Consider the following 23,365-nt stretch of genomic DNA (forward strand, 5'->3'; position numbering starts at 1 on the left):
AATGTGTCTCCCCTCATCCTCTCTGACCACACACACAGACACACACACAGGAGAAGTACCTGTAGTCTATTTCACTATCAGATGCATTTTTTAATAATATATATATATATATATTGTGGCGCCCGCCCCGTGCCTAAGCCCATGCGCGAGTGTGGAACGGTGGTAAATGGAGTGTATATCTCGCCTCGCTTTGTCTCTGCTGTTTCTGCTGTCCCTCTCTTGCCCCGTGTTGTCTTTGGCAGGACCATGTATGGAGTTCCTGCGCCCCAAGTGGCCACAGCTGCAACCAGTGGAGATAATCACCGTATGCCCATACATGGAGTTCCTGCTCATCAAGGCACAGCTGAAGGGCATCAGCAGGAGCAGCAGAGACCCTACAAAAGGAGCCAACAGAGCACCCGGTTTTGGAGAGTAGCTATGGCGAAACATGGAGGAGTTGATGAGAGAGAGAGTAAGCAAAGTCACCGTTGTCCTGTGTATGATCCCTGACCGTAGAGCCCCCTTTGAAGCCCGACCCCGAGAACGTCCGAGAGCCCGCTACGTTGCCAACCTTCGCCTGTCTGACTACCCCGCTGCCTGCCCCGACCTGGAACGTAAGAGGACCACCCACCGTGTACCGAACCCCCTGCTATCTTCCCGACGACGGATCTCCTGCGAGGCCCTTGAACGACACGACGCCTTCTCACCCCCACCCTATCATTTCCCTCTCCCCGCTAATCAAATAAATATTTTTGATTGTAATTCTGGTGTGGACCTCTCTGCTTACACTGTGTTTGGGTCCGTGACACGCCCGCACACCCCGGCGGCTGTCACAATATATATATACAGTAAGAAATAATATAACTACACACTGGGAGAGAGAACATCTGTACATCTCAGTGAAAACACACCACTATCCAACTGCATCATGTTCTGATCTGTCATCTTTGAGCCTTTGGTGTTCAGTGTGATCTCCCTGAGACTAGTTTACACAGGGTCACTGAACAGTCCACATACAGAAGCCAAAACCCAATCCCTGGGTAGAGGGGCTCAGTGAATGTGGAGTGGAATGTGTGCAGGAGGGTCCGTGTGTCAGAGGAGACGCTGTAGAAGGACAGAGTGCCGGCCGGCCAGTCCAGATACACTCCTACTCTGTGGGAGCCAGAGGAGGGGACAGGTATGTCAGTGTACTTATTATTGTGCCAGGCGGAGTAACTGTTACCAGAGCAGATCAGACTCCAGGACTTGTCATTGTATCCCAACAAACAGTCATTACCTCCTCCTCTCCTGCTGATTCCTTTATATGTCACTCCTATACCAGCCCCTCCCCTACTCCTCTCTACCTCCCAGTAACGGCGCCCAGTCAGACCCTCTCTACACAGCACCTGTGACCAGGAGTCAAATCTCTCTGGGTGATCAGGATACGGCTGCTTCTCTCTCCCCCGTGTCACCTTTCTGTTCTCCTCAGACAGAGAGAGGTCTCTGTGTGCTGTGTTTGGGTCCAGTGTGTATATATATATATATCATACATATATATATATATTATTATTAAAAAATGCATCTGATAGTGAAATAGACTACAGGTACAGAAAATATGTATATATTTGTTTATATATGTTTGTTTGTTTTTGATGGAAATGCAACTGATAGTGAAACAATCCAGATGAATGATTAGATGATCATATCAGACTGATGATGAACTCTGAGAATAACACAGGAGAGAGTGTCTGTATGTATATAAGAGTTGGTTAGATTGGGTGTTTGAGTTGTGATGCTGGATCACGTTGCTGTGTGTAAGATAGCAGGGAGTGGATGTGAAGACAGCTCTCCTTCTCTGTCAGGACAACATGGACATGTTCTGTGATTCACTTTCCATAGATTCCTTCACCTGTCTGTCTATCCAACATGTTGTTCCTTCTCCTGTGTGTGTGTGTGTGTGTGTGTGTGTGTCTGTATGTAAGAGTTGGTTAGATTGGGTGTTTGAGTTGTGTCACCGAGGGCGAGTCTAGTACGGCCTTTCCCCGGCCTGAACACCATTCCCAACGTTCCCCAGTTAAGCACGGCAGGATCGGCCCGAGGTTTGAGAGCAACCTTGGTGAATCACCACGACACGGCAAGAGAAAGAGAAAAAGCTTAGCAGCTGGGGGCCCAACCTGACGAGGGACACCGCGGCTGAGGATGTTCCTGAAACACATTTTATCTTCCATCTATCCCTCAAATAGGTGCAACTGCATAACTGCTTATGAATGATAAGTTGATTCAAATAGGTGTAAACTGCATAACTGCTTATGAATGATAAGTTGATTCAAATAGGTGTGACTGCATAACTGCTTATGAATGATAAGTTGATTCAAATAGGTGTGACTGCATAACTGCTTATGAATGATAAGTTGATTCAAATAGGTGTAAACTGCATAACTGCTTATGTATGATAAGTTGATTCAAATAGGTGTGACTGCATAACTGCTTAAGAGGAACTAGAGTGTGAGTGTATGACCCCGTGTCAACATGTCTGCTTAGGCCTCATTGTGATGACGGCATGCTACCAATGAAAGTACTAAGAATATAAGAATACCAATGTTTGATTGTGTGAATCTTACTCAGGGATGATTACTGAAATATTATACTATATTACTGAAGTTTATTTTGATGATACAGAGTTTTATTATTGCATAAAAGGGGTTATTGTGTAAGACCTACGGGGTGAAGTAGGTCAGGTGGTGGGAATCACCAACAAAAAGTACTACTGTGTCCATAATCAAGTATGAGAATGATAACAATGATTAAGTGTAACAATGTGAAGTATAGAGTGATTTACTGGTATTGATTTATGGATATGTTTGATTACTATACTGTTTTACTGTTTGGATGTATTGTTTTGATGAGGTCTTCTAACACTGAGAGTTGAGGGACAGAAAAACTTCCTTAATAGGACTTCCCTTAAAAGCACTTCCTTATTTACTTTATTAGCAAGCTACTTAGCCACTAGATTAGCTTAGCCATGGTACTAGCTACCTGCCAAAAGGGTTAAAACACCGCTCTGTTTGTTTTTTGTAAACAAAGATGATGGCATATGGGAGGTTTTGGATCAGAAGCAGAGTATAAAAAGAGCTTCCTGGAGCAGTACATCGGTCATTCCCCGCTGAGGAACGTTAAAACCTGAAGGACCGGAGCAGGAAGGAGTGTGTTGGATACCTCACCCCGGGGTGGAACTGGAGCTCTCATAGTCTGGTGCCCGAGAAGTTCTCCGTGGCCGGAGTTCACACTCTGATCAAATCCTGACTAACGGACTCGCCACTGGATTGCAACAGAGGACCTGGCGGACCTTTCTTTGAGGAAGAACGGACTTAGAGGAAAAGCTGAGACCGGTAGAGCAGTTTCAGGGGGCAAAGCTGAGACACTCTGCGGGAATCAGAGTCCCTCGGCCAGGGGAGGGACTGATTCAGCCAGGGGTCCCTCAGCCAGGGGAGCATAACACCGGCTCTTTACCACAGCCGTGGCGGAAAGAGGAACCGGCTTCACTCGACGGAGAGGACAAGTAGATTAGGCAGAGGAGGGATAGAGGTAGAGATTTTATTCTTTTCTAATTTTTCTCATTTTTATATTTTCATCATTTTAATATTTTAATACTCTGTCTGTAACCCATTTTTATGATAACTTAGCTATGCTGTAATGCTTTAATCCATTATTAAACAATCTAACCTGCATTTAAAGTAACAGTTTTCTAAACTAAATTTTTAAAAATGTTATTTTTATTGAACTATTCCATTCATCATTAGTATTTTACCTCCTCCTGGTGACATAAAAGGTTATAGATTACTGTGCATATTTCATCATAGGATCAGAATGGTTATATCTAGCCCATCATTACCTCCTTTGGGTAAATTGTACTTACCGATAAACACCTTTCCGCAACCACACCAACTTGCACTCATATAAGATTAGAGCAGTCATTAACCATAGAGGTTACCCACTTCTGTGTACGGTTTTCGGGGGAGTTTTCAGTTCAACTGAAGTGGGTAAAGGAAGTCAATGGAGGAACTATGGGACGTAGACTGTTAACAAGCGGAGTGAGTCTAATCGACACCAACCTACACAGGACCTGTTAGGAAGTAGCTTACAGGGTAAGACCCTGCAGGCTGAGGTCCATACCTGTTAGACAGAGGGTTGGGCCGGGGCACCTGTACAGGGCCTGACTGCCGGGAGACAGTAGTTGAATAACTAGTAGTTGAATCACTAGTAGTTGAATCACTAGCAGTTGAATCACTAGCAGTTGAATCATCACTAGAAGTTGAATCACTAGTAGTTGAATCACTAGTAGTTGAATCACTAGTAGTTGAATCACTAGTAGTTGTATCACTAGTAGTTGAATCATCACTAGCAGTTGAATCACTAGTTGTTGAATCACTAGTATTTGAATCACTAGCAGTTGAATCACTAGTAGTTGAATCACTAGTAGTCGAATCACGAGTAGTTGAATCACTACACAGCAAAATCGACAGACTCAAATTAACTCTTCTAATAGAGGTAATTTCAACACTTTTAAAGTGTCCGGAGGGGTCCACTCCCCACAGAGTGAATTGAACACTTTTGAAAGTGTTGCCATGTTTACACTATAATAGAGTTCATATCAACTCTTTCTATTGTTGAAATTTAACACTGCTTAACACTTACCAGTGTTACATGTTTTCAACTCCATTGCTTAGTGTTAGAAATTAACTCTCTCAGTGTGATTTGAATTTCTATAAAAGGAGTTGCCTCATTAACACTATAAAGTCAAAATATGCTACTATACAATTAAAATAAAACATTTAAATATTTCAATAATTCGGAAATGAACCAATTAAAAATAAGAATGACATACAAGTTGATTGCTTTATGAAAAACATTTTTTATTTTGTTATCATCCAGATCTTGATGGCAGATAAATAGAAGACAAAACAAAGACAATTTAAATGTCCACGTCACACTGGCTCCCTTCTGTCGGTAAGCCAAGGTACAAAGTAAATATGCATGGTTTTATTACTAAGCATTTCATCACATCTTATTTACAAATGCAATGAACAAAATTAGATGATGTATGTCACAGAATAGTACCAGACTTTGAGGCTTATTCATTCAAAATAAAAAATAAAAAATAATGTAACAACTTCCCTGCGACACCTTTGTGACAGAAGTGCAATCTGTATTTACTGAGAACTTTTCTACATATAAGAATAGGGCACTATGTATGCTTTGTGACTATTCTCATTAGAGCACTGCTTGTCAAATGGTTTGAAATGAGTCAGTTCATCAACGCAGATAACAGAAAACTCATCCATTTGGTCTTCTATACAGTAGGCATTAAAGTGGTCATCATAGTACATTGTTTCTACATTACAGGCTATTATGAAAGCACGCTCTTCGTATATAATAATATCACAGATCTTTTTGAAAGCAGGGAGATCATCGGTACATCCAGTGCATATGAACAAATCAACCTGGTACTCAGTACCATCATTTCTGACCCAGTTGTTGCTTGAAACACTTGAACATGCTTCTAAATATAATGTCTGACTAAGTTCTTCCCCACCTTGCAAGGTGCTGATTGTTTTTGATGTTGTAGGACCAAATTCAAATAATCTAAAACAATAATTTTCAAATTGAAACACCAGTTGGCGCTGATGCTGCTTCACCAATGATTTGGTGAGATTTTTTAAATCTTTACCACATCTTTAGAAAAATGCGTGTTTGGCTTCAAATCGCATGCACCACATATGGATAAGAGGGCCAATTTTTTGCATGCATCTCGGATAGTGTATCATCAAATGGTGCTTGGGGATCAACTTCTTGTCGAGAAACAATGCTTTGAACAGAGTATGGTGATCACGGATCAGATGTTTCAAGTAAGAAACACCTTTTACGGTGTAGAAAAACACTATATTGACAATCTGTATTAGAAGGAGCAGAAAGTTCCAGTGACTGTTATCCCTTTCAATGACATCACCCAGTGTGTGCAGAAGACACCATGACTGGACAGCATTCTGACCCGGGTGTTTGCTCTTATCATCCATCTTTAACCCAGTTGGTTTGTTTTTATGTTCTGTGGAACCGTAATTAAAGCTCTGTATCCTGTCTGACAATGAGTTCAAAGAGACATAGCCCTGTTTAACAAGGTACTCAAAAACCAGCTTAAGTTCATACTGTACCACACCCTCTAGCAAATCATGCATTATATCAACAGCATAGTTATCAGTGTTATGGAAATACTCTAATGAATTGAGCACACGTGACTTTTTAACACCATATAATGACCGCAGTTCAGGATTTTTATTTAGTGCCCTACAATGTTCAGTATGACCCTCTTTGGAACGGAAAATTAACCCAGGATGATTCTCAGTAAATACAGATTGCACTTCTTCCTTACTCATTAAACAAAACCTACAGAAATGTGCTATTTAAAGCCAGATTATCTCCTGTTACTTGAATAACTGAGCCAAACAATGGTTGTTCAAAACAAGGAAGCTGTATTCCTTCGGTTTCTAAGATTTTCAGGTCATCAATAAGAGGCTTTAGTATCACATCAAAACCATATGTCTTCAGATCTTCAGTGTAGAATAGAGCTGCAAGATGTATTAGATACTGATTAGTATCAACCTCTTGATCCATGCTGTGACTATGCACCTTGTTGTGGTGCTTTCGGAAGCCACTTGTAGTACAACATGATAATGGACAACCTAGCTCTCCACATTTTAAACGTAATGTTTTGCCAGGATATAGACCATGTTGAAATTTTAGATGTTGACAAAGAACCAAACAATTTTTGTGGTGCGCTTTACATACAAAACATGTGAACATCTTGAAGGCTGTTTATAAATGCAGTCCTCTCGCTGCAGCAGTCGTGCTCTAAGTTCTTTAACACGTGGGCTCTCCTTTGCTCTTCCGATATCGATGTTGTAAATTGTGGTTTGGATAAATGTGTAGAAATTACAAAGAGCTTTGTCTTATGAAAGACTGAAGACGTAGTGAGTTTTGAACAGTTCATCAAAAGCTGCCACTGATGTATGTGCCTTGCATGGTATCGGTTTTCGGTCGATAACAAGGTAGAACCGTTGGATATCATTCCTTTGCTCACCGATGCAGAGGAGGAATGGTTGTTTTGTGTCAGCAGTCTCAAGGAAGGTAGTCACACTGGCTCCTTCCTGTAGGTCAGAAAAGGGACAAAATAAATATGAAAATTAAACTCTTTGCATGGTTTTTTATCACCAAGCGTTTCATCGCAGCTTATTTACAGATGGAATGAACAAAATGAGATGATGTATGTCTCAGAATTCCAAAGTAATCTGCACCTCAAAACGCACATCTGAGGTTTAAAAATGAACTTTTGCATACTTTAAGATATCTCACAAGATGGCTGGCTGCATGAGCTGGACTGATCTTGGCTGTTTTTTTCTGGCCTCTTGAGGTCGGAGGGAGCAGATGCAGCAGCAAAAGGATTAACGACATATCACTGTCTCATCCTAAAGACATCACAAAAGAATTAAATTAGACACTAATGAACACTAATGAAATATTTTGGAAATACAAAACCGTCTTTACTGACCGTGGTTGTCCTCAGGATGAGGTTCAGTTCCTGACAGCAGCTCAACAATGTACTGATTTGGTGGAAGAGTCTTGCAGTCTGCGATGACTTTTGGCTTGAAGAATGTTGACCACTTTGCCAGGAATTTCTGAGACACTTCGTCACCAAACATCATGGAGAAATCCTGGTCGATCTACAAACAAGGAGACAATATTTTGATATACAGATTTCAGTATAGATGACAAAGGGAAATGGTGGGGTCAAATACTGAAACTACTACAAAAGCTAAAGATTTTCTTACCAATCCAGGCACATCAAGGAAATGAAGGAACACATCCAGGACTGATGATGATGCATCCTCATCATGGACCATCTTCTGTCGATACTCATTTTGTCTCTGACCACAGATTCATCAGTTGAATGTCTGATTGTAGATATCGCCTCCCTGCACTCCTCACCAAATAGCTGGTCATAGGCCAACAAAGATTCTCGTCTGGTTTTTGGACCATCCTGAATAACTGTCTTGGAATGACCCCAGGAGCCAGCAGAGGTGTTGCGTTGAACCGTCTTGATCCTCCATGCAATGTAGCCAGTGTTACCCTCAGGATCATAGTAGTGTTCCTGTTTAAGACAACAAAACCAAGGCACACATATTCATATAAATTACTCAACACAATAAGTTTAGACACTGACAATATAAAACTTTACAAAAACTAGTGGGAAATACAAGGCTGAGAAACCTATATACTCATCTGAAACAGGATTTAAATACAAACAAGGAAACTAAAAAGGGAAGAAAGTATAGAAAATACAATGGTTTGGGTTTTCACATAGAAAACAAGAACTTACATATCCTTGTTTGGAGAATGGATCTTGGAGGTACGGAAAAAGTGTCACAATTCCCAGTGCATAATTGGTTCTCACACTTGACGGTGGAATCCTCCTTTGTCTCCCGGGAATTTAGGCTCTGTACAGAACCCCCGACCAACCCTCAGATAACAGGTTATGGATCCTCAGCCTGAGGGGTGTTACCCTGTCAGATGCTGACTGGTCCTATGTAGGTTGGTGTCGATTAGATTCACTCCGCTGTTAACGGTCTACATCCCATAGTTCCCCCCATATCTTCCTCTACCCACCTCAGCTGCACTGAAAAATCTCTATGGTTAATGACCACTCTAATCTGACATGAGTGCCAGTTAGTGTGGTTGCAGATAAAGGGTTTTACCCTTTATCCAAAGGAGGTAATAAGGGGCCAGATATAACCCTTCAGATCCTAAGATGTATTATGCACAGTAGTCTATAATATTTTATGTTACCAGGAGGAGGTAAAAAGGCTTATGAGGGATGGAATGACTAAAAATGAAAAAAAAAAAAATATATATATATATATATATATAATAATAAGAATAATAAGAATAATAAGAATAATAATAGTAATAATAATTAAGAATTAAATTTGAGAAAACTGTTCCTTTAAATGCAGGTTAAATTCTTTAATGATGGCTTAAAACATTGCAGCATTACAATGAAATTTAGAGAAGCCCCAGTGTCAATTGATCAGAGCGAAGCCGGTTCCTCTATCCGCCAGAGCTGTTGTTATACAAACAAAGGTCCGCCAAGGTCCTCCGTTGTACTCGAGTGGCGAGTCCTGAAGTCAGAATTTAATCAGAGTGTGAGCTCCGGTCACGGAGATTCTGCTCGAGTGCTAGAGTATGAAATCTCCAGTGTCCACTCCGGGGTAATCTTCAACACACTCACTCCTGCTCCGGTCCTTCAGGTGTTACGCTCTGCAGCAGGGAATGACCGTTGTGCTGCTCCAGGGAGCTCTTTTTATAGTCTTCAATGGGGCTTTTTGTTACCCCCACCCTTTCTTATCTAGTTCATTCAGTCAGGCATAGAATTCGATCTAGTTCTCAGTCAAGCCTAGAATTCTATCTAATTCATTACATCACCCTGAGTTCGCACCCATGCTTAGTCATGGGCATAAGGCACCTGTTGTTATGTCTACTAGACATACTTATCACTCTCCTGCTCAAACATGGACTCAAGGCCACTTCTTATTGTGCAATTATATTCTATTTTTGTAACATACTAATCTAGGCCTTTCTCAAAGTTAACATTTAGTACATATGGTATACAATTATCATTAGCACACATGAATTATACAGTTAAACATTAGTATGGTGGCCTACTTCAGTAATCATTTCTGAGTAAGAATTATACAGGCAAACATTAATGCATTTGGTTGCCTACTTCAGTATCAGTTAAACCGTTATCACTACAAGGTCCAACCAGATGTGTTGACCCGGAGTCATACACTACCCTTATAATTTCTCTTATTCAGTTTTGCCTTTTGCACATATTTGAACTCATTTATCATTAACCAATTATATATATTTGACTCAACTTATCATCAATCAGTGACACTCTTTTGAATCAACTTATCATTTCAGTTACACACTTTTGAATCAACTTATCATTAATCAGTTACACACATTTGAATCAACTTATCATTTCAGTTTCACACATTTAAATCAACTTATCAGTTACACACATTTGAATCAACTTATCATTAATCAGTTACACACATTTGAATCAACTTATCATTCATAAGCAGTAATGCAGTTAACACCTATTTGAATCAACTTATCATTCATAAGCAGTTATGCAGTTGCACCTATTTGAAGGATAGTTCAAAGATAAAATGTGTTTCAGGAACATCCTCAGCCGCGGTGTCCCTCGTCAGGTCGGGCCCCCGGCTGCTAAGCTTTTTCTCTTTCTCTTGCCGTGTCGTGGTGATTCACCAAGGTTGCTCTCGAACCTCGGGCCGATCCTGCCGTGTTTAACTGGGGAACGTTGGGAATGGTGTTCAGGCCGGGGAAAGGACGTACTAGACTCACCCTCGGTGACACAACTCAAACACCCAATCTAACCAACTCTTATATACACACACACACACACACACACACACACACACACACACACACACACACACACACACATAGGAGAAGGAACAACATGTACGTTGGATAGAGAGACAGGTGAAGGATTCTATGGAAAGTGAATTATAGAACATGTCCATGTTGTACTGACAGAGAAGGAGAGCTGTCTTCACATCCACTCCCTGCTATCTTACACACAGCAACGTGATCCAGCATCACAACACAAACACCCAATCTAACCAACTCTTATATACATACAGACACTCTCTCCTGTGTTATTCTCAGAGTTCATCAGTCTGATTTGATCATCTAATCATTCATCTGGATTGTCAGATGCATTTCCATCAAAAAAACAAAAAAACATGTAAGCTTCCATTTTTTGTCACTCTATTGCAGTCTATTTTACTATCAGATGCATTTTATTTTATTTAATATAATATAATATATATATATATATATATATACAGTAAAAAATAATATAACTACACACAACAATCCTACACCCTACACACTACACACTGGGAGAGGGAACATCTGTACATCCAACATCTCAGTGAAAACACACCACTATCCAACTGCATCATGTTCTGATCCGTCATCTTTGAGCCTTTGGTGTTCAGTGTGATCTCCCTGAGACTAGTTAACACAGGGTCACTGAACAGCCCTGGAACCAAAGATAAAACCCTGGGTAGAGGGGCTCAGTGAATGTGGAGTGGAATGTGTGCAGGAGGGTCCGTGTGTCAGAGGAGACGCTGTAGAAGGACAGAGTGCCGGCCGGCCAGTCCAGATACACTCCTACTCTGCGGGAGCCAGAGGAGGGGACAGGTATGACAATGCTCTTATTATTGTGACAGGCGGAGTATCTGTCATCAAAGCAGAACAGGCTCCAGGACTTGTCATTGAATCCCAACCTACAGTCATTACCCTTTCCTCTCCTGCTGATTCCTTTATATGTCACTCCTATATGAGCCCCTCTCCCACTCCTCTCTACCTCCCAGTAACAGCGCCCAGTCAGATCCTCTCTACACAGCACCTGTGGGAAGTAGTCAAATCTCTCTGGGTGATCAGGATACGGCTGCTTCTCTCTCCTCCGTGTCACCTTTCTGTTCTCCTCAGACAGAGAGAGGTCTCTGTGTGCTGTGTTTGGGTCCAGTGTGAGCTCACAGGCATCTGGGGGAAGAGCAGAGGGAGGGAGGGAGGGAGGGAGAGAGAGAGAGAGAGGAGAGAGAGAGAGGGGGACGGAGGAAGAGAAAGAGAGAGAGTGATGGAGGGAGAGAGAGAGAGGAGAGAGAAAGAGAGAGAGAGGAGAGGGGAGAGAGAGAGAGAGAGAGAGAGAGGGGGAGAGAGAGAGAGAAAGAGAGGAGAGAGAGAAAAAGAGGAGAGAGAGAGAGAAAGAGGAGGAAGAGAGAGGGGGACAGAGGAAGAGAAAGAGAGAAAGGGATGGAGGGAGAGAGAGAGAAGAGAGAGAGGAAGAGAGAGAGGGAGAATAAGAGAGAGAGGAGGAAGAGAGAGGGGGACGGAGGAAGAGAAAGAGAGAGAGAGAGAGAGAGAGAGAGGGGAGAGAGGAGAGGGGGGAGAGAGTGGGACAGAGGAAGAGAGAGAGGGACGGAGGAAGAGAGAGAGAGAGGAGAGAGAGAGAGAGGGGAGAGAGGAGAGGGGGGAGAGAGTGGGACAGAGGAAGAGAGAGAGAGAGAGGGAGAGAGAGAGGGGAGATAGAGAGAAGGAACAGAGAGGGGGATGGAGGAAGAGAAAGAGAGAGGGATGGAGGGAGGGAGAGAGAGAGAGGAGAGAGAAAGAGAGAGGGAGAGAGAGAGGAGGAAGATAGAGAGAGACGGAGGAAGAGAAAGAGAGAGAGGGAGGGAGGGAGAGAGAGAGAGAGGAGAGAGAGAGAGAGAGTGAGGAGAGAGAGAGAGAGAGAGGAGGAAGATAGAGAGAGAGAGACGGAGGAAGAGAAAGAGAGAGAGGAGGAAGATAGAGAGAGACGGAGGAAGAGAAAGAGAGAGAGGGAGGAGAGAGAGAGAGAGAGAGGGGACGGAGGAAGAGAAAGAGAGAGAGGGATGGAGGGAGAGAGAGAGGGATGGAGGGAGAGAGAGAGAGGAGAAAGAAAGAGAGAGGGAGAGAGAGAGAGAGAAAGGAGGAAGAGAGAGGGGGACGGAGGAAGATAAAAAGAGAGAGGGATGGAGGGAGAGAGAGAGAGAGGGAGAGAGAGAGAGGAGAGAGAAAGAGAGAGAGAGAGGGGGGAGAGAGAGGGAGAGTCAGATATGTAGGCTGTCTTTGATGAGTCTCTCCCTCTCCGAGAGATCTCTAGTTGTGTCTCAGGGTTTGTGGAGAGGATCAATGGAGGGAGGGAGGGAGGGAGGGAGAGGAGGGAAGAACAGAGAGAGGGAGGGAGGGAGAGATAAAGAGAGAGAGAAACTGTCAGCTACTTCAGGAGAAACACACTCACATTGGAAGAACTGGTCCTGGGCTCTGGTCTTGGGCTCTGGTGGCAGGAAAACATCCACTCCATTCACTACAGACGGGAGGGAGGGAGGGAGGGAGAGAGAGAGGAAGAAAGAGGAAGGGAGGAGAGGGAGGGAGAGAGAGAGAGAGAGAGAGAGGGGAGGTAGGGGTAGAGGGAGGGAGAAAGGGAGAGGGAGGGAGGGAAAGAGGGAGAGAGAAAAGGAGGGAGGGAGGGAGGGAGGGATAGAGAGAGGAGGGAGGGAGAGAGAGAGAGGGAGGGAGGGAGAGGAGGGAGGGAGAAAGAGGGAGGGATAGAGGGAGGATGGAGGGAGGGAGAGAGGAAGAAATGAGGGAGGCAGAGAGGGAGGGATAGAGGGAGGGGGGGAGAGAGGGAGAAAGAGGGAGAGAGGGAGGGAGGGAGAGAGGGAGGGGGGGATAGAGGGGGGAAGGAGGGAGGGAGGGAGGGATAGAGGGAGGAAGGAGGGAGGCAAGAGGGAGAAAGAGTTAAGGAGAGGATAGAGGGTGAGAGGGATGAAGGAGGGAGGGAGAGAGGGAGATAGAGGAGGGAGGGAGGGAGCGAGAGAGGGAGAGGAGGAATCGAGGGAGGGAGAGTAGGAGAGAGAGGGAGGGAGGGAGAGAGAAGAGGGAGGGAGGGAGGGTGGAAGGGAGAGAGGGACGGAGAAAGTGGGAGGGAGAGGATAGAGGGAGAGAGGGAGGGATGGAGAGAGGGATTGATAGAGGGAGGGAGGGATGGAGGGTGAGAGGGAGAGAGAGGAGGGTGGGAGGGAGAGAGAAAGAGGGAGGAGGGAGGGAGGGAGAGCATAGAGGGAGGGAGAGGATAGAGGGAGGGAAAGAAGGAGAGATAGAGAGAGGGATAGAGGGAGATAGGGAGATAGGTAGGGAGAGGGGGGGGAGAGAGGGAGAGGATTGAGGGAGAGAGAGAGGAGGGATGAAGGAAGAGAGGGAGGAGGGATAGAGGGAGGGAGGAAGAGAGGGAGAGGAGGGATAGAGGGAGGGAGAAAGAGAGAGGGAGAAGATAGAGGGAAAAAGAGGATAGAGGGAGGGAGAGAGGGAAGGAAAGAGGGAGGGAGGGATGCAGGTCGGGAGGTATAGAGGAAGGGAGGGAGTGAGGGGGGGAAAGGAAGGATAGAGGGAGAGAGGGAGGGAGAGAGGGAAAAAGGAGGTAGGAAGAGAGGGAGGGAGAGTAGTAGAGAGAGGTAGGGAGGGAGAGAGAGGCACGGAGGGAGAGCAAGAGGAGGGAGGGAGGGAGAAAAGAGAGGGGAGTGAAAGAAAGAGAGAGAGAGAAAGAGTGAGGGAGGGAGAGAGGGAGGGAGGGAGAGAGAGAGGGAAGGAGGGAGAAAGAGGGAGGGAGAGAGGAAGGGAGGGAGTGATAGAGGGTGGGAGCGAGGAATGGAGAGGAAGGATAGAGGGATGAAGGAGGGAGGGAGAGAGGGAGAGAGAGGAGGGAAGGAGGCAGAGAGGGAGGGAGAGGAGGGAGAGAGGAAAAGAAATAGGGAGGGAGAGAGGCAAGGATAGAGGGAGGAAGGAGGGAGGGAGAGAGGGAGAGATAGAGGGATTGATAGAGGGAGGAAGGAGAGAGGGAGAGAGAGGTGGGAGTGAGGGAGAAAGAGAGGGAGGGAGAGGAAGGAGGGAGGGAGGGAGAGAGGGAGGGAGAAAGAGGGAGGGAGAGGATAGAGGGAAGGATAGAGGGAGGGAGGGAAGGAGGGAGGGAGGGAGAGAATGAGAGAGAGGAGGGAGGGAGGCAGAGAAGGAGGTATAGAGGGAGGGAGAGAGAGGAGAGAGGGAGGCAAAGATGGAGGGAGAGGAGGGAGAGAGGGAGAGAGATAGGGAGGGAGAGAGGGGGAGGGAGGGAGGGAGGGAGGGAGAGGATTGAGGGAGAGAGGGAGGGATAGAGGGAGGAAGGAGGGAGGGAGAAGCAGAGAGGGAGGGACAGGAGGGAGAGAGGGGGTGAGGGAGGGAGGGAGAGGATTGAGGGAGAGAGGGAGAGAGAGTAGGGAGGGAGGAAAAGAGGGATAGAGGGAGGGATAGTGGGAAGGATAGAGGGAGGAAGAAGGGAGGGAGGGAGAGGTGGGAGGGAGGGAGAGATAGAGGGATTGATAGAGGGAGGGATGGATGGTGAGAGGGAGAGAGAGGAAGGAGGGAGAGAGAGGAGGGAGGGAGGCAAAGAGGGAGGGAGAGAGGGAGAGGAGGGAAGGAGGGAGGGATAGAGGGAGGGAGAGAGAAAGGGAGAGGTGGGGGAGGGAGGGAGGGAGAGGATGGAGGGAGAGAGGTAGGTAGAGTAGCAGAGAGAGGTAGGGAGGGAGAGAGAGGCACGGAGAGCAAGAGGAGGGAGGGAGGGAGGAAAGGGAGGGAAGGAGAGAGAAAGAGGGAAGGAGGGAGAGAGTGTGGTAGGGAGGGAGAGAGGGAGGGAGGGAGAAAGGGAGGGAGGGAGAGGGAGAGAGGGGGGTAGGGAGGGAGAGAGAAAAAAAGACAGAGAAAGAGGGAAAGAGAGAGAGAGAGATTGGATGGAGAGAAGAGGTAGGGAGGGAGGGAGGGAGAGAGGGAGGGAGGGAGGGAGGGGGGAGAGAGGGAGAGAGGGAGGGAGAGAGAGAGGGAGGGAGAGAGAGAGAGACATGTATCAGTCAAGGGTTGGAAACATGGACAGGTCCCACATTGTTCTGATGGGGGGAAAAGAGAAGGCCTCACTTTGCAGGTTAACCCTTTGGGGACCAGGGGTATTTTCTCCATTTTTACATACATTTATTCTTTCTCAATTTGAAGTCACTTCCATACAAAATAATACCCAAGTGTTTCATATCAATATTTTCAGTACAAACTCAGCTTTCTTGATTGTGATAGATGTTTACCCCAACAGCACTGTGTGAAGAGGTAAGTAGGCCTAAACCTGAACATTTCGAATCCGTTTTTCAGAAATGTTTCAAATCCCATGTGAAAACATACCTTTACCCATGTGGATGAATTGTTTTGGTGCTTGAAATTCATTCATGAAGTCCTGAGCTACACAGAAATGGCATACAATATGAATAAAATACTAGACAGAATATAAAAAAGGACTTCTAATGGATCCTTGTAAACACATCTTCTCTGCTTTCTGTCTCTGTCACTGTCACTGAAATGTTTGTCAATACCGACAATGCCGACGTCACGTGTAGCGAAGAAGATGGACGTGCGAATTGACCAATCAACGACGGTAAAAGGCAGTGTCTGAGCGACTCAAGCTAGGCTGCTTCCAAATTCACCAATTACGCAGGGAGGGCCTGTACCAAGCTGTTCCTAGGTTAATAGCTCCGTCTGTAAGTGAGAGGGCATGTCACAGGAGGGCTCAGGGGATATTTAAACCATGTTTCTACGCCGGATTATCACTGAGATATTGATCAAAACATTTTGGAAACCCCTGAAAACGCAGCTGCGCGTTTGAGGTCCCGAAAGGGTTAAATAAGTAGGATTAAGGTTGCGGGTTGGGGTTCGGGTTAGGATTGGGGGTTAGGGTCTGTTGTTGGTTAGGGTTAGGGGTTTGGGGTTTGGGTCTGTTGTTGGTTGGATGTTTTCATTGATGGTTTAGTATTTCCATTAGGGTTAGGGGGTTAGAGTTTAGGGTCTGTTGTTGTTTGGATGTTTTCATTGATGGTTTAGTATTTGATAGAATAGATGTTGAATTTTATGCGACTTTAAATGTCCGACTGATGGGGAAATGGAAAGTCATAAAAAGAGGCTTTACCAAGAGGAGGGGAGACAATAGGATTTGCACCCCCTGGGGGAGTACAAAGGTTGGAGTGACCTGGGTCTGCGACGACCATTTAGTCTAAAAGCCCACAAAATGAAATCTAACGTGTTGCAGAGAACCGGTGGATCGACCTTGTTTACAAGAACATTGACCTCCGCGGTGAAACGTGGTTCTTGTCTACAAGAACATTGGCTGAGAATACCCACACTGTGTCTTCTCGTCGCGGCCTGCGCACCCTCTCACTCACCACTCTTTCTTCCTCTGTCTTAACCGCCCTACCCTCTGTTGAATCTTTCTCTCTTCTATCCACTGACGCAGCTTCCTCCACCCTCCTGTCCTCTCTTTCCTCATCCGTCGACTCTCTCTGTCCACAGATATCAAGGCCGGCACCATCCTCTCCACGCGCTCCCTGGCTGTCTGAAACCCTGCAAGCTTGATGATCTAGACCCTTATCTCTCTCTCCTCCTCAACTACACCTCATCTGCATCAGCTGGTAAAGCCTTATACTACCATCCCAAAATTCAATCCTCTGTCTCTGACCCAAGAAAACTGTTCTCCACATTTTCCTCACTCCTCAACCCTCCTCCTCCCGCTCCTCCCTCCTCTCTGTCTGCCGATGACTTTGTCACCTATTTTGAAAAGAAGGTTGATGACATTAGCAGCTCCTTCCCTCTACCTCTCACCAACAATGCTACCTCTCCTCCCAAACCCACTGTGCAACACCCAGTCTCTGGTTTATCAGATTTCTCCCCCTCTCGCCTGAGGATGTTCAAAAACTGGTCACATCCAAGCGGGCAACCCCAACCCCAAGACCTCTTTCACCCCTGCTAACTCGCTGTACAAGTTCTCTCCTGCTAATGAAATCAATTTTAAAAAATTAATAAAAATAGCCTACTGGCATTACAACTGCCAATGGCCCCTGGTGTGAGCATTGATTACTTTGTCTAATGATGACTGTTGGAAAGATGATTCACTTACTTAAACAAATGTATTTTTGTAAGTCGCTTTGGATAAAGGCGTATGCTAAATGCCATGAATGTAATTTGTAAAAGACGGATCCGTTTTCTATTGGGACTAAGTGGATTAGGGCGGGACTTGGACCTGAGGAGGGAAAAACCCAGTGATTGGTTGGACATTTAGGGAGGGGGCTTTGTGATTGGATATGGACCCTGTTGTGTTTGTTTGCTAAGTTACAGATATTATTTACTGTACTTCTCTGTCTATTAGTTTTCTCCTGATCACCATTCTATTACTAATATATAATGTCAATCATATACAAGGAACAGGGAAGAACAGTAGATCCACATTTTTTGTGACACAATCTTGATAATATTATTATTATTATTGACAGTTAGACACACACACCCACACACATGCAAGAGTTTACATACACTTATAAAGAACATGTATGTCATGGCAGTCTTGAGTCACAAAAAAATTGATTTTTCATGAAGTTTGGTTCTTTTTATGAATTTATGAAAATGTGACAAAATCTGCTGGGTCAAAAATATACATACAGCACCTTGAATTATCAATTTTTGGTGATGTAGAAAGTTGTGTCAATCAAATTTGCTTTGTGGCATGGCCTCTTAACTTGTTATGAGTGATTATGATTGACTACAGCTGGTGAATTATTTCAGCCCATTTAAATAAGACTTGTTTGATACACTCATTACACTCAGCCAAAAACGCTACAATGGGAAAATCTAAGGAGCTCAGCACGGTCTGAAAAAGCGCATCATTGACATGAAAAAGTCAGGAAAGTCACTTGGAGCGATTTCAAAGCAGCTGCAGGTCCCAAGATCAACTGTGCAAACAATTGTTTGTAAGTATAAAATGCATGGCACAGTTGTGTCACTGCCACGATCAGGAAGAAAACGCAAGCTATCACCTGCTGCTGAGAGAAAATTGATCAGGATGGTCAAGAGTCAACCAAGAACCACCAAAAAGCAGGTCTGCCATGAATTAGAAGCGGCTGGAACACAGGTGTCAGTGTCCACAGTCAAGCGTGTTTTACATCGCAATGGGCTGAGAGGCTGCCGTGCAAGAAGGAAGCCGTTGCTCCAGAAGCGGCACCTTAAGGCTTGACTGAAGTTTGCTGCTGATCACATGGACAAAGAAAAGGCCTTCTGGAGGAAAGTTCTGTGGTCAGATGAAACAAAAATTGAGCTATTTGGCCACAATGACCAGAAATAAGTTTGGAGGAGAGAAGGTGAGGCCTTTCACCCCAAGAACACCATACCTACCGTCAAGCATGGTGGTGGTAGTATTATGCTCTGGGCCTGTTTTGCTGCCAGTGGAACTGGTGCTTTACAGAAAGTAAAGGGAATAATGAAGAAGGAGGATTACCTCAAAATTATTCAGGAAAACCTAAAACCAGAAGGTTGGGTCTTGGACGTAGTTGGGTGTTCCAACAGGACAATGACCCCAAACACACATCAAACGTGGTAAAGGAATGGCTAAATCAGGCTAGAATTAAGGTCTTAGAATGGCCTTCACAAAGTCCTGACTTAAACCCCATTGAGAACATGTGGAGTGTGCTGAAGAAACAAGTCTGTGTCAGAAAGTCAACGAATTTAGTTGAACTGCACCGATTCTGTCAATAGGAGTGGTCAAAGATTCAACCAGAAGCTTGCCAGAAGCTTGTGGATGGCTACCAAACGCGTCTAATTGAGGTGAAAATGGCCAAGCGACATTTAATCAAATATTAGCATTGCTGTATGTATATTTTTGACCCAGCAGATTTTGTCACATTTTTAGAAGACCCATAATAAATTCATAAAAGAACCAAACTTCATGAATGTTTTTTGTGACAAAGAAGTATGTACTCCAATCAGTCCATCACAGAAAAATAAAAGTTGTAGAAATGATTGGAAACTCAAGACTGCCATGACATACATGTTCTTTACAAGTGTATGTAAACTTCTGACCACAACTGTAACTGGTCTGAAGTTGAGGTGATGTAAGTTGAGCAGGTAGAGTTTGTGACCCACCTGTAGTTGAGATGTTGGGTTAGGGTTAGAGTTAACCTTAACCCTAACCCTAACCCTAAGCCTAACCCTAACCCTAACACTAACCCACCTGTAGTTGAGATGTTGGGCCACTCTCCCTTAAGGAGGTCCTCTAGTTTGTCTCTCAGCTCAGACACAGCCTCACTCACACCTCCAAACAACTGAAGAGGACCCTCAATGATGCTGGGGAAGTCTGAACATTCACTGGGACTGGAGAGAGACTGATAACTCTGGAGAGAGAGAGACAGAGAGAGAGACAGAGAGAGAGACAGAGAGAGACAGAGAGAGAGAGAGACAGAGACAGAGAGAGAAAGAGAAGGAGAGAGAGAGAACAGAGGATGAATGAATAACTGAACAGTAATCTTTTTTCAGTATTGCAGATGGAGGGTCAGTGTGGTTACCTGGAGGAAATGGATGGGATCCTCTGTGTGTGAAAGCTGCTCCATCTCAGCGTCTCTCCTCCTCAGCTCAGCTATCTCCTGCTCCAGTTTCTCCACCAGTCCTTCAGCCTGACTCACTGCTGCCTCCTGCTGGGCTCTGATCAGCTGCTTCACCTCAGACAACCTTCTCTCAATGGAGCGGATCAGCTCCGTGAAGATCCTCTCACTGTCCTCCACTGCTGTCTGTGCAGAGCGCTGTTAGGACACACACACACACACACACACACACACACACACACACACACACACACACACACACACACACACACACACACACACACAAACGTCTTAAGGCAATTGAATCTTATCAGACAGGAAAAAGCCCTGGTTTTGATGGCATACGAGTAGAAGTATATGAAACTTTGGTGAGATACTGAAACATCCATTACTGGCAGGAGAAGTTCCGCCAAAAACAACAAACTATCTGACACACAACAAGAGGGTCTGATCTCGCTATCACTGGTCAGTATAAAGACCCAGTCTATTTAAGGACTGGCCTCTCCCTAAAAGCTTCAATCATTCAAAAACTATACTATACTTTACCAAACTGGTTGTGAAGCAGATTACTAAAAGAAGCTCACCCTCGATTTAAAAAAGGCTTGTTGGCCTTCATACAGATCACAACATCTCAGTTTTGGGATGTTAAAAATGAAATACTGTACAAAGTATCACCCTTGTTAAAACAAGGCATACAAAGCTGGTTACAATTTCAATGTTACATTCCAGAACAATCAGATCAAATATTACAGCAAATAATCAGATTAAATTCAAATATACTATTTACTAATAGTGTGTGTTTGGATGGAGTTGATATATCTTAACACGTACAACAGGAAAAATACCAAATAAACCAAAATGGACATCAATGACCATGTAAAATAATAAATAAATGAATAAATAATAACATAAATAGGTACCTAGTAGATGGAATATATTTGTAATAACTATTAAAATGAATGAAACAAACAAAGTACTTAAGTCCTCTGATGATGGGGGGTAGTGACTTGGCAAAAAGAAGAAAAGAAAGAAAACACACACACACACACACACACACACACACTCACTGTGAGAGACTCCACAGCCTGTTTGGCCTCCTTCAGTTGCTTCTCTCTCTTCTGGACTCTCTGCTGGACTTCCTGCTGACTCATCCCCAGCTGACGCTGTAGACACACACACACATTGTTACTGCACACTGCACTACACTCCAGAAGAGAGAGAAGGACTGTTACACTGTTATGAGTCATTGTACCTGTTAAAACTTGTCTGATAAGAACCAGATTGTAAAACAAGAACACCAACAACCTTAACCCTCTCCATACACAAACACAGTCATGTGGAAGAGACTTTGGATCTCTGGAAATATCATTCAATCAGTCAGTGACATTTACTTTTAGATGTTTTACAGACAGAGTCACCAACTAGTAGCTCTGGTTCTTATTTATTACTCATAGTTGTCCTGTATGTGATATTCAGAGTAATACTAGTCTGAAGCTCTTCTTCTTACCTGTTTCTCTGTCCTTTCTGCTGCAGCTGAGACTGTGTCATGGCCTTTATGTTCATCTAAAGAACACAGATAACAGATACACTGCTGGTCGGTACGGCAGAAAATCTTCATCACTTCATCATGAAGAGAGCAGATCTTCTCCTGCAGTTGTGTGGAGGCGTTGACCAGCTTGTGCTTCTTAAAGGCAGGAGATTCATAGTGAGGCTGGAGGTGAGTCTCACAGTAAGAGGCCAGACACACCAGACAGGACTTGAGGGCTTTCTGCTTTCTCCCAGTGCAGAAATCACACGCCACATCTCCAGGTCCAGCATAACAGTGATCAGGAGGAGCAGCTTGGAGTCTTGTCTTCTTCAGATTCTCCACTAATTCAGCCAACAGAGTGTTTTTCCTCAGAACAGGCCTGGGGATAAAGCTTTCCTTACACAGGGTGCAGCTGTAGACCCCCTTCTGATCTTCCTGATCCCACCAGCCCTTAATACAGCCCATACAGTAGCTGTGTCCACAGGGAATAGCCACCGGATCCTTCAGTAGATCCAGACAGATCGGACAGCTAAAAGAGTCCATGCTCTCTGCCATTTTGCTGCACACAACGACCAGACTGAGCAGCGTCGAGTGTCAGAGATACTGTAAGTTTCGTTTTCCTAGAAGTGATTGTGGGCGGGAACACTTCCTTGTTCTGTGTCTCTGTAACTGTCGGGGGAGTGGTGTGTGTGTGTGTGTGTGTGTGTGTGTGTGTGTGTGCGTGCGTGCTTGTGTGTGAGAGTAATGCTCCACCCTACATCAGCTCCCTTCCTCCACCCCCTCCCTCTCCTCCTTCTCTCCCTCCCTCCTTCCCTCTCTCTCTCTCTGTCTCTCTCTTTCTCCTCCCCTCCCTCCTTCCCTCCTCTCCTCCCTCTCCCCCTCTCCTCCCCCTCTCTCCTCCCACTCCCTCCCTCCCCCCTCTCCCGCTGTCTCCTCCTTTCCTCCCCCCCTCCCTCTCCTCCTTCTCTCCCTCCTTCCCTCTCTCTATCGCCACTCAACGTCAAAACACATCAAAACAACATCTCTCTCTCTCTCTCCCCCTCCCTCCCTCCCTCCCCCTCTCCCCTCCTTCTCTCTCTCTCTCTCTCTCTCGGTCAGAAAAAAACAACACAACAACGTGTCTCTCCCCCCCTCTCTCCCCCGGGGGGAGGGTGGAGGGAGAGAGAGAGGAGAGAGTTAGTCATCTTGTTGAGGGCGTCCCTGTGGGAGGGGGGGAGGGAGGAGGAGGGAGGGAGGGGGGAGGGAGGGAAGGAGAGAGAGATGTTGAGGGGAGAGAGAGGGAAAGGGGGGGGGGGTCCCGTTTGCGAACGAGTTACGGTCAAGATTCAATTCAGGGCCAAGTGACGTCATGTTACGGTTCTGGGTCCCGTTTGCAGTCGAGTGACGGTCAAGTGACGGTCACTTTACGGTCGAGTTACGGTCAAGACTCAATTTACGGTTGAAAAACACGGTTGAAAAACACGGTTAAAACACGGTTACCTTTGATCGACCTTCTTCTGTAACTCTCTCCCCAGCTCGTCCTCCTCTGTTCAGGGGGGAGGAAGGGGGAGGGAGGGAGGGAGGAGGGGGTCCCGTTTGCGGTTGCGTTTGCGGTTGCATTACGGTCGAGTGACGGTCACATTATGATCAATTTACATGACGGACATGTTACGGTCAAGTGACAGTCGAAACTGACGGTCACATTACGGTCAAGTGACGCTCGAGTTACGGTCGAGTTGTG

At 45.2% G+C, this 23,365-nt stretch overlaps 2 protein-coding genes across 2 annotated transcripts in view; both read right to left on the bottom strand.

Annotated features, from left to right (window-relative positions):
• Window positions 1-22,200, bottom strand: part of LOC310823921 (tripartite motif-containing protein 16-like) — a gene marked incomplete at its 5' end in the record, with an annotated part of 35,455 nt that extends 13,255 nt beyond the window's left edge. The window contains 5 exons of the mRNA XM_083696862.1: window positions 12,929-12,994; window positions 19,751-19,910; window positions 20,082-20,315; window positions 21,185-21,280; window positions 21,625-22,200. Of these exons, the coding sequence (XP_083552988.1) occupies window positions 12,929-12,994; window positions 19,751-19,910; window positions 20,082-20,315; window positions 21,185-21,280; window positions 21,625-22,200 (1,132 nt within the window). The remainder of the gene's footprint in view (window positions 1-12,928; window positions 12,995-19,750; window positions 19,911-20,081; window positions 20,316-21,184; window positions 21,281-21,624) is intronic.
• On the bottom strand, window positions 942-11,662 carry LOC310823624 (stonustoxin subunit beta-like; the record flags this gene model as incomplete). Its single annotated transcript, XM_083696507.1, has 2 exons — window positions 942-1,364; window positions 11,516-11,662. Coding segments are annotated over 2 exons (570 nt in total), but the record flags the coding sequence as incomplete, so codon positions are not given.
• Window positions 22,201-23,365: the final 1,165 nt, after the last annotated feature.

This window comes from Argentina silus, assembly GCF_951799395.1.
Source record: "Argentina silus genome assembly, chromosome: Y".
Taxonomy (NCBI): Eukaryota; Metazoa; Chordata; class Actinopteri; order Argentiniformes; family Argentinidae; genus Argentina; species Argentina silus.